This window comes from Stenella coeruleoalba (genome assembly GCF_951394435.1).
Source record: "Stenella coeruleoalba genome assembly, chromosome: 12".
Lineage (NCBI taxonomy): Eukaryota > Metazoa > Chordata > Mammalia > Artiodactyla > Delphinidae > Stenella > Stenella coeruleoalba.
The window spans coordinates 48,566,749-48,578,971 of record NC_137158.1 but is presented as its reverse complement, the minus strand read 5'-3'; the positions used below and the strand labels follow the sequence as shown (position 1 = coordinate 48,578,971).

The following is a 12,223-nucleotide window of genomic DNA, read 5'->3' as shown; positions in this document are numbered from 1 at the left end:
CAGATGTGATTAAGTTACGCATTGCATTTTGAGATGGTGAGATTATCCTGGGTTATCTGGGTGGGCCCAATGTAATCACATGAGTCCTTACAAGGGAAGCAGGAATGGCAGTCAGATTTAAAGATGCTCTACTGCTGGCTTTGAAGATGGAAGAAGGGGCCACGAGCCAAGGAAGCAAGCAGCCTCCAGAAGCTGGAAAGGGCAAGGAAACAGTTTCTCCCCTAGAGCCTCCAGAAGCCACCCAGCTCTGCTAACACTTGATTTTAACCAAGTGAGACTTCCGATCTCCAATACCCTAAGGTAATAAATCTGTGTTGTTTTTAACTATTAAGTACATGGTAATTTGTTACAGTAGCCACAGGAAACCCATACCCTTTCAATTTCAAAAGTGTCCTTGTGTTCAATAAACAAGGGGATAGAGTTCATAACTGGTCAAGCTTTGACCTTGAAAAGCCAACACACCATCAACTTGAAAACTTCCTATGTGAATCTCTTCCTGGGCTTGGTTTTAAGGGGTCTCTGAGGCCCAGTAAAGCTCATCTCCTGTAATTTCCATGGATTGCTATAGATTTACTGTTCTGGATTCAATAGTGTTGTTAGGTACTAAAGAACAGAAATATACGACCACTTCTCAAAAGTCTTGTAAAACTAGAGTTTGCAAGAGCACTATACCACGTAGATAGTCCACTTCAGAATTAGGTCTTTTGCTTCCCTGGGATGTGGGGCTTTATTGCTCAGTCAGCACAAGAGGTAGAGAAGCTGCAGACAGTGGACTGATGGGTGGGGAAAGGAATGGATTTTTTCCAAGGACGGAAGGTGAGAAAAAGCAAATAATCAATGTTGGGCAGGAGAGCTTCATTTAATCATTTAGTTCTGCCTGAGTAAGCAACATCTGTGAGCAAACAGCCCTTCTCTCTCGACTTGTAGATATTTATAACCAGACCAGAAGGTTGTTTAAAGACATCATGATTAGGTGAAAGGTAAACTCTGACTGCAGACTGTAGTAAAACCAAATAAGATCAGGTCACGGGTTAATCGTCAGTACTGAAGTGTGAGTCCCCTCTCCGTTATCCCTCTCACATTCTTGCCCAGCTTCCTCCAGTGAGGGGAACCCCCAAGACAGTCTAGTCCACTTTCGGATGACTAATTGCTAACAAGGTTTCCTTCTATTTCACTATAATCTTATAACCTTCACCCTTTGGTCCTAGTGCCACCTGCTTGCAGCCACATAAATTGCCTGAACCAATGACTCAATTCTGGCTGCACACTAGGGTCAACCGGGGAGTCTTTAAAAATCTAATGCCCAGGGCTTCCCTGGTGGCGCAGTGGTTGAGAGTCCACCTGCCGATGCAGGGGACACGGGTTCGTGCCCCGGTCCGGGAAGATCCCACATGCCGCAGAGCGGCTGGGCCCGTGAGCTATGGCCACTGAGCCTGCGCGTCCGGAGCCTGTGCTCCGCAAAGACAAGGAAATATATACATGCTAAGTTTATTTAGTTATTAATTTTTTTAAAGATTTTTTTTTGATGTGGACCATTTTTAAAGTCTTCATTGAATTTGTTACAATATTGCTTCTGTTTTATGTTTTGGTTTTTCGGCTGTGAGGCATGTGGGATCTTAGCTTCCTGACCAGGGATCGAACCCACACCCCCTTCATTGGAAGGCGAAGTCTTAACCACTGGACAGCCAGGGAAGTCCCTACATGCTAAGTTTAAATAAAGCATGTAACAAAGCAGTATGCATGGTGTAATTAAATTTTAAAATATATATGAACTGCAAATATGTGCACTACAAAAGTAATATGCCCTGTAAATGGTACCAATGTATAACAATAATTATCTGTATTTTCTGACTTTCTCACAACTGATATGTATTTCTTTGCAACAAAAGATAACAGGTCACTCAAGAAAACATTTTGGAAGTTTCTTATAAAACTAAACATGCTACAACCATAAGCCCAGCAATTGTACTCTTGGTTGTTTATTTCAGAGAAATGAAAAATCTGTTCACACAAGAACGTGTACATGAATGTTCATGACAGTTTTACATGTAATAGGCTCAAACAGAAACAACCCAGAGTCCTTCACTGAGTGCGTGGTTAAATAAATCGTGGTACATCCATACTGTGGAATAGTACTCAGCAATAAAAAAGGAGCTACTAATATATAAAACAATATGGATGAATCTCCAGAGAATTACGCTGAGAAACTATGCTGTGAAAAATGTCGATCCCAAAAGGTTACATACTGTATAATTCCATTTACGTGGAAGTGACAAATTTAGAGAAATGGAGAATAAATTAGTGGTTTCAAGGGGTTAAGGAGGTGGGTGAGAGACAAGTAAGCCTGGCTATAAAAAGGCAACAAGAACAACCCATGTAGGGATGGAAATATTCTGCATGTTAACTGTGTCGATGTTAAAATCCTGATATTATACCACAGGTTTGCAAGACGTCACCAATGGGGGAAACTAAGTAAAGGGTAAATGGGAACTCTGTATATTTCTTAAAACTGCATATGTATCTACAATTATCTTGAAAGTTTGATTTAAAGAAAGACAATAGGAATCAATTTTAACTAGAGAAAACACCTATTGTGTTTTCTTACCTTAAGGAAATTTATCTGTTAAATGGTAACAGTGAAAAGCATTGCTTGAACAGTGAAATGTATAGTGAAAAGCATTGCTTTAAGAATTAAAAAACATCTATGACACCTCCAAATAGGTGAGTACAGGAATGTAATTTTCGGATAACACAGGTTCCCTTCTGATGGCACGATGACAGGGTACTACACGGTTTCCTCCTCCCCAAAGTTACTTATCCTAAGTTAGCAGTAACATACAAATGATGAGAGAAGAAGATGAATTTGGGAGAATTAGAATTTACCTGGTTCCTCAGCCTTCCCAGTTTCTGATGCTTGTTTATGTAGAGAGCCCCAGGTCTAACCAAAAGTCAGTGGAAGTACGAGGAGTGACAGACTCAAATATGAACAAGCGCTGCTCAGGGACCCCTTTTCAGGTATTTGTTCTCAAATTCAGAGAACATCAGCCTCACGGAGGAGCAGACTCCCCCAGGTGCATCCCCAGATGCTGATTCTGTGGCTCAGGGGTGTGGCCCGGGAATCTGCATTTTTAGCAAGTACCCCTGGTGAAAGCAGACTTTCCAGAACACTGCTATGGAGGATGCCGAGAGCCGAACTGGATCCGGACTGCCCAAGAAGTGACCGTAGTCCTTCATCAAAACCATAGGTTTCAGTCATCTTTCCTCAAGGACAATTAAAGGGATTCTTCTAGTTGGACCTTACAAAGACAATTACAGGAGGAAGTGCTGAGAACAGAACTCATCCACAACAGATGCGGATGCTTAGCTGTAGAGGAGAGACAGAAAAATGCAGCTACCGTGCTATACGGATGAGACCCCGGCTGAGCAGTCCCCAGGGCTCTGGAAAAGAATCGGGTGTGTTTGGAGGGGGATTCTGAGGGAAGGTGGTCCTCCTAACACTGGTGGGGAGCAATGGGGGGAACACGCTGAGACTTTACTTTTCACCCTTATGAGGACCAGGGTGCACTCAGGAAACAGATTGTACCAACTAGACAAAACAAATTACCAACAATGTACAACTGCTGTCCAGCAATAGACAATTTCTTTCAGCTGCCATTTTTGCCACCACGCTTGGCAGAAGTTTCCACGTAAAACAGGGACTCAGCATTTTACCCCTATCTGCTGCCACGGTTGCTTTCGTCACCTCTCATCTCCCAGGTCTGTTTCTGGTCCTCCCAGCTGCCAACCTCGTTGGCGACCTCTTTTCCGCCCGTGTCTGCTCTTCTCGGTCTGTTTCTTGGCTATGATTCTGGCTTAGCACAGTAATATTTCTGACCATTCACTTCTGCCGCTTGGCCTCTGCTCATCATCTCAAGTACTTACTCCCTCCAGCTCAGCACTTCTCCGGGAACCTCCAAACCCAGTGTGACCTGGTGGAACATGCCCTGCCCACCAAGATGCCCTATCAACTGGCCACATCCGTGAGATGATGACATTACCTGTAATACTGCTGGTGAAGCACTTGGCTAGAAGTGGCCCAGAGCAGCGCCTCTGTTCTTCTGTCTCTTCTTCTTTGGCCTGTCCTAATTCGGTCTTATCTGTTTGGGTATCCCTTACTTGTCCTTTTTCACACTGACCTTTTTCATAGTCCCCACTGACCCTTATCTTATAGGACTAGTTAAGGAATGGCAAGCGGGTCTCTTCTCACATACCAACTCTAGTCAATTGTTGATGAATCAGTGAGTGCAGTGTTTAAAAAACAGCCTCTCATAGCACACCTCAGTGGGCCATAACCAATGTCATGCCTGCCTTGGGTGAGGATGTGGGTAGAGTCTTACACTTGAAGAGATTGCCATCTTTGTACTGAATAGTTTCTTCTTTAGGGCTGATATAATAAAAACTATTTTGAATACATTAGCATTTTCCATTCACATTTGCTATAAAAATCCATGCAAAACAGAAACTGCAGGAACTGTGTCTTTTCTCCAATGAGAATACACTCTTCTGGTGCCTTTGGCAGAAACCATTCGGCAGTTATAGCTTGAGAATTGTACAAGTCTCCCTAGCTTTAGGCTGGAAAAAGAGTAGCTTCTGGGGTGAATGATGTCAGAAAAACTGTCCCCCATTATTTGAAAGCCTTTCCCTCTAGAGCTGTTTCTTATCTTTCACTATCAAATGTCTGTAGTGACTAGTCTCTTATGACAAAATGTTGCTTCAGTCTTATAGTTGGAATGTGAATACCCAGGTCATGGGGGTTAGCACACAGAGGTACATTCCTGCTTCTCAATGCAAAATCACAAAATTGGGACAATTCCACAGCAGAGTATTCCTACCTATATGCATTCCTTCCTACAAAGTATCATCTTCAGAAAGGAGCACTGACTCCACTTACCTTGTAGTGGAAGAGAAACAATCCACAGAACAAGCTGTATAGATCTGCGGTGAGCAGGGAGAGGTTGACCGAAGTGGCGCTGGTTTTCTTTATGACCACTGGCATGAAGCTGTAGAGACCAAACATGCAGGCACTAAAGCCAACGTACAGCAGTCCTGATGGGGAGAGGAAAGAGAGGCGACGTCACAGCCTCCTCCAGGGCCTCTGTGGATCCACAGTGGGTGACGGAAGGGGAATGGTGCCCCGACTTATCTTTCACTCTATTAACGGATGTTTATTATTGGGTAATACATAGCTAAAACATAAAATAAAAAGTGAAAATCTGCACGTGGAACAAAAACCACGTGCTTCTCACACATATATGATGTTTTGCTTCTTCCGGGAAGGAGTACCTCTTAGTGGCTACAGTCAGAACATAGGGTCAGGTTTTCTAAATTCTATTTCTGGTTGCGCTGTAAGTAGTTTCTAGTACCCATGTCTTTTAAAACTTTTTTCATTTCTTTTTTATTTGCAACATAGGAACAAAACTACTTGGTGTCATGTATTGCTCACAACGGTGAATAACTACACAGTCCTTAAAATGGAAGGGCTTACATGACAAAGAGATGTGCACGAAGTCCGAGTACTGCACTGAAGTCCTAACTGTGTGACCTTGGGCAAATCACTTCATTGCTTTGACACAAGATGATCTGTCAGTTTCTTCCAGATTTGTGAATCCTGCTCAGCCCTACCACCAACACCAGAGTCCTATTCCACCATCACTCTTCCTAGCATACCGTGGGCTCTCACATGCAGGCTCTGCTGTTTTAGAAATAGATAGGTAAATGCTTTGTAGACCATCAAAGAATGAAGTTTTGCAAAACAGAAAGATAAAAAAGAAGAAAAAAATGCCCTTAAAATGCTATGTGATCAGTCCCTCATCCTCTGAAATTCTCTCTCTCTCTCTCATTATAACGAGATACACAATTGTTAATACTAATTCCATAAGTACATAATTTTGTTGAGTCCCAAACAGAAGATTATGGCTAAATCTGGAGTTCGGTTCATCACTTCCTAGATGTTGATGCAACACAAATGTAGAAAAATTATGCTCATTTCTCTACCTTGAAAGAATAAGGCATAGAATAAGCATAAGTAACACGATTCAGTGGATCTCTGGGCATTTTTTTTTTTTTTTTTTTTGCGGTATGCGGGCCTCTCACTGTTGTGGCCTCTCCCGTTGCGGAGCACAGGCTCCGGACACAGAGGCTCAGCGGCCATGGCTCACGGGCCCAGCCCCTCCGCGGCATGTGGGATCTTCCTGGACGGGGGCACGAACCCGTGTCCCCTGCATCGGCAGGCGGACTCTCAACCACTGCGCCACCAGGGAAGCCCTGGGCATTTTTATGTAATAAAATATCCAACATTTCCAAAGGAACCTTGATTACATGTGTCTGCTTTAGGCTGTGGGCAGATTACTTCTCTTGAGTCCTATGAATTTTGGAGGGTTTGGTAGGTACTAGACATCCAGTCCCTGTGACTGAGAAGAATAGGGATCCCTCCATAGAGAAATTTGGTTTTCCCGTATGAAAAGCATTTCAGGGCATGAATCATTATTCTATATGTTTCTGATATTTAAGGAAAGTTTAAGGAAAGCCATGCCAAGTCTATATAAGAATTTTATTTTGAACACTAAGTAAGCAAACTCAGTACAACAGCCCCCTCTAGTGTGGTGGAAATGCCCTAAGAGGAAACTGGAATAATCACTTTTCTCGTTCAGTAAATTATACAAGTCCTCTCGTGGATATTCTATCATAGTAATGTCAGATGGCTTTTGGCTCTCCATCAAAGTTTTAATTCTCTAAAAATGTTCAATTTTCCTGTACTTGGGTTTCATGCTACTTATAATTCATTTTCCTTTAAACCAAGTTACTAAAAATGCAATATTAAATAACCTATGATTAATACATGAAAAGATATAAAAATTAATTCAGTATTCCTTTAAGGAATCTGAGATGAACAGACTAGGGATAAAATATATCCTAAATTAATCCACTAAAAGTAATCAAACTTGACCAGAACATAGTCCAGGAACCAGAGCCTTAAATTTGTTTTTTTTTTTTCAATTATACTGGGCTAGGAAGTTCCACAATCCTACCCTCCCATCACCTTACCTAGCACACTATGGACTCTCACATGTGAGAGCTGATGTTTTATATTCACTCAATTATTCACCCATGTATTCACTGAGTGCCTACTATGCTCTAGGGACTCTGCTATGGGTTAGCAATACAATGGAAAACAGGACAGACAGGAAGCTTAGAGTTGGTATTAGCACTATGAAGGAAGAAAAGGGTTGCTATGAGGAATGACGGCGGGCTTGCTTTAGGAGGGGTGGAGGTGGCACTCACCTTGAATGCTGAAGGACTAAAGGAGGTTGCCAGGGGAAAAATAATTTAGGCAGGAGGACCTACAAAGGAAAAGACCCTGATGGGTTCCAGGAGCTGCCAGAGGCCAGAATATCTGAGCAGGATGAACAGAGTGAGGCAGTGATAAGAGAGGAGGTTGGAAAATTAGGCAGGGGCTGGATTACACGGGGCTTTGTAGGTCTTAGAAAGAAATCGATCTTATTCTAGTTGTAATGGGAAGCCACTGAGGAGTTTATAGCAGGTGGCTACCGTCTGATCTACATTTCTAAAAGATGACTTTGGTTACTATTTAGGAGAAAAGCACGGAGGAGACCAGTGAGGAGTGCAGGGTCTCAGTCCAGGCAAGAGATGCTGGTGGCTTTGCTGGGAGTGGCAGTGGAGATGAAGGGAAGTGGCTGGTCTGTGAAGACTCAACACGCCCTGCTGGTAGACTGGATGTGGGTAGTGAGGAAAAGGACAGCGTCAAAGACACCTATGGGTTCACATGGGCTCTGGCTAATTTAGAAACTGGGTGAATCAAGATGCCATTTACTGGGCTTCTCTGGTGGTGCAGTGACTGAGAGTCCGCCTGCCGATGCAGGGGACGCGGAAAAGCTCTATTTTGAACACGTTAGGTGTTAGATGCTTACGCATCATCCAAAAGAATCTGTCCAGCAGCGAGTGGATATACAATTGGCAGCTCAGAGAAGAGGTGTGACTTTACAAGCAAATTGGTGAGCCAAGGGGTGTAAGAAAATAGATACGCAGCAGAGTTTCACTCTACTCATCAGGCTACCTTGAGATGCTCCAAGCTTAACCACTCTAGACCTGTTCTTAAAAACTGCAGAAATTAAATTTAGAGGGATAGGAGTGAAATATATACACCATCATAGTTAATCACTTTGCTGGGTCAACCAATGTTTTTGTGTGTGAATATCCTGTTTTGTGAGCAAAGCATGGTCAGCCAAATGAACACATGATGAAGTGGAGAGTGGGAATGCAGTATCGCTGCAATTTACTGATTTGTCGTTCTTAGATGGACATTAGCTAGTTAATGGATGTAAGTGATGCATCTGAAGGCCCAACTTGCTGTGCATGTGGGGTTTTCAAACAATCTACTGACATGATCCAACGAACGGACTGAATTACTTTTTGACTGACAACCATATGACGGGTGCAATAACTACATTTACAAAGTATATGTATAACCATTTCTTCTTTGAAATGTTTTCCCTCTCACTAAAGACAGAATTTGGTAGCTCTTGTCCTCACGTACTAAAGAGATTTAAGCTAAAGAAATTGGAAAGAATCCTACCAGTTAATACTGATGGAGCACTTGCTACGTGTCATGTACTTTATGTCCATTAGTTAATCTCCACAACAGTGTAATGCCATTGCTGCCATTGCTATCCTCTTTACCCACGTGAGGAAATCGGCTTATAGTGTATCAGTCAAAAAACACAGTCCATACCATGTTCAAAAGAGGAAATATAATATGCGGCACAAGTTAAAAAGGTGTTTGAACGGGTGATGGGGAAACAGGGATGGTGAGGCAACCCAGACATTAGCAATAGCGGTCAATTATTCACACCCCTGGAGCCAGAGGGATCCAGGGAGGAGGCCATGTTACCAGAGGTCAGAAGTCAGGGAAGCCCAGCAGAGGAATAATCAGAGGACACTCAGTCATTTCTAGAGACCTGACCTAAAAGAAGGAGACACACCGTGGTTCCTTTCTTCCTCCCACCCTCCAGTCCCCTTCTACTGCTTCCCATTGGCCAAATCTAACTGAAAGCCAGTTACCAAAGCAGCTGGGAAGCATTGTTTATTTTGCATGAGTCAGCTGTCAGCCTCTGCAATGCAGAGCAGAGTAACGGTAAGAAACAGATCTGTGAGCAAACAGGCAGAAGACAAGCTTATAGAGGTTGAGTAGCTTGCCCTCAGGTCACTCAGGCTGCCTGAATTTAAATTCTGAGCACATACTACTAACTTATGTTGTCTAATTATTATGAAGAGAAATGGGGCTTGGATGAGGCATCCTATTTGACGGTAATGAGCATCTCATTTTATATATGATATATACACAACACATCATATATACATGATACATCATGTGATATGTGCTATATATGCTTATATATGATGGATGTATATAGTACGTGTCTGTGTATGCTGCATATATTCTATCTCATCACTTTCTTTGGGATCCCACTGGTGTCACTGGTGTTCTTTTACTTCCCTTTGACTAGACTAGATTTTTAAAACATTATTTTTAATTCTTAAAAATAAAGGCAAGGTAAGATGGTTTCTCAGGACATATGCACTAAGGCACCAGGATGGGGGGATGACTCAGAGCGCAAATTAGTCCCACCACAGGCAGCCGTGAGCCCAGAGAAGCAGCCTCCGTTCCCCAGGCCTCCAGTTCGGCATCGGTAAAAAGAAAGGCTGTATTCGTAATGATCTTTAAGGTCTTTCCTGCTCTGTGGTCTCATTACTGCATCTTCAGGGAAAGGTCAAATCTCTTGTTTTGGCCTCTAGGACAAAACCAAAATCAAAACCAAGGAAAGCATCGCCCACGGCAAGAAAAGTGAGGCCCCAGCACACCACGGACTGGCGTTGGCTGACCCCACGCACACTTTTCCTTCCTCTGACACTGGACTTGCACGTCAGCTAACACTTGTTCACATGTCCTTCAACACAATATGGCAAAATTGGATAAAGGGAACGCTTAAGCTAGTTATTAGATTTCTGTCTAATCTGTCCACCTGCTCCACAGGAGGACATTTTAGCTCTGTTAGGTCCTACATTTCACTTGAGTTTCATGATTACATAACCAGACCCAGTCGTTCTGTTCAGTAGAGTAAAACAAAGATATAAAAACAAACAGCATCAATAAATGAATGTTATCTTCTTGCTTTTAACTACTCTTTGCATCTTGCAATTGGCCAATATTATTAGAAAATAACAGAATCTGTTAAAAAAAATGCTTTCCAAATCCAGAAGATATGAAACACGTTTATCACCCCACTTGCTCCATTGAAAAAAAATCTTTTTACTTTGATAAAATGGCAACCATAGGAGCTGTCCAAGAGACTATATGATGGGGATTACTGATGTGGAGAGAGGGAAGGGAGAGAAACGCATCGACAGATACTGGGAGACATAGTCTTGGATTTTGGTCTCTTAACTAAGACGCTGGGAGCGCTCCACCAGGACACAGTGATCAGAGCTTGGGTGATTTCCCATGGAGCATGGGGAGGCCTTGATGGGAGGCTGATCCCCTTGATGTCTCCTTGCCTCTAGGGTCCATGAGTTCCAGTAGCTGCTATACCATCTCCTGGTTTCCCAGAAAGAAAGGGCAACGCCAAGCCTAAGCCTCCTGCCCTGTCTCCACCGCTTCCCTTTTGTCTATATTTTTGTAAGATGAGAAAGGGCAGGACAGCCCGTCTCCTTTGCTTGTCATTCATCTGCTCACTTAATAAACATTTATTCACTGAATTTTATGTGCCTAGAACTGAACCAAGCAGTAGAACATTGTAGTAGGTCAGGATGAGGTAGGAGGACAAAGATGGCCATGGTGTAAAAACACTCAGCCCATACCCGTGCTTCGGAAAGAAAAGATGAAGATTTGGTTCCTTTTCTAGACCATCTGAGCCTCATTTCCAGTCAGACATTAAACGAATGGTTTTATGATGCGTTCCCTTCATCATCTTGGACCACAGGAGATTGACATTTTAATGGCAATACGAGGGCTCAGAATAAAACTACCTTTTGATGACATATTCAACTAACGCTGAATTATAACAGAACCTTGGTGGACATGCACGTGACATCCACATAATTAGGGGACAAATTATTTTTTATTAGTGCTACTACTATTAATATAAAATTAATTTATACTCATGGACCACTGCATGTGAAGTGTTACCAAGCACAGGTAACATCCTGGCTCTGAGAATCACAAAGGCCAATGCAGTTGTAACCTGCAGCTGGCTTCCTTTCCCAGCCGCCTTCCTCTCCTCCCTACAATCCCTTCTTTCTATTGATTTCCATTTAATTGTATCAACTCGGGAGAAATTAAACGGCAGGACTCTGTGACAGGACACAAGGGCTGGGGAGCCCTTGAAGTCACTAGAGATAACCCCAGGGGCAGTTGTGCATAATTCTGTAGCACCCGGTGTGCCTTCAGGGGCAATTCTGTCAGCAGCAAGTCAACCCTGGATGCTTCAGGGTCAAGGGTAGGTAAAGTGGTGCAGGGAGCTTTATGTCACTGTTGTCCTTGTTCGGAGAAGCAGAATTTGACTGAAGCTGTCAGTTCCATGAAAGCTCATATAAGCTGGAGATGGCTCAAACGGCCAGCGTCAGAGTGGGGAATCACCTGTATCTTCACCCGGGCACACACTTCCCAAGCATACCCATAAGCCAGGCTCTGTGCTCACTGCTGGGACCCAGGCGTCTTGGTATAGACACTGAGGGGATTTCAGGGCTGAGGGTAGGTCAGTCCCATCTAGGGCCGGCTGAGTGATCATTATTAGAGCATCACCTGGGATCTTAAATCCTTGTCCTAAATTTTTTTTAGAGAAAAGTGACTTTAGAAACAGGTGGCATCTAGATGCCCTGGCTGACTATTAAGTAGCTCAAAGTCTGTCTGGTATTTTCCACCAAGTCCAGATCAATTAACCACGTCTTTTGTACAAACTGCTCCCTTCTGAAAAGGTTTTTATGGGTTCAGAATGCCCATTACCTTGTTTTCTTTTGTGCCTTTTTGTTAAGTTCAGTTTTTTTCCTTTACTAAAGTGCCACTTTTTAATGATCACGTCAGTTTGGTGTTTCTCAGCTGGAGCAAATTGCTGTCATTTGTGTCCCACCACTGCCTCGGGGCATTTTTTCTTTCCAGTTGGTCTTTAAC

The 12,223-nt window shown here is 43.1% G+C and overlaps 1 protein-coding gene across 1 annotated transcript in view; it reads right to left on the bottom strand.

The window, feature by feature from the left end:
- Positions 1-12,223, bottom strand: part of SLC35F1 (solute carrier family 35 member F1) — a 422,628-nt gene that overhangs the window by 27,397 nt on the left and 383,008 nt on the right. The window contains exon 7 of the mRNA XM_079939168.1: positions 4,931-5,085. Coding sequence (XP_079795294.1) covers positions 4,931-5,085 — 155 coding nt within the window. The remainder of the gene's footprint in view (positions 1-4,930; positions 5,086-12,223) is intronic.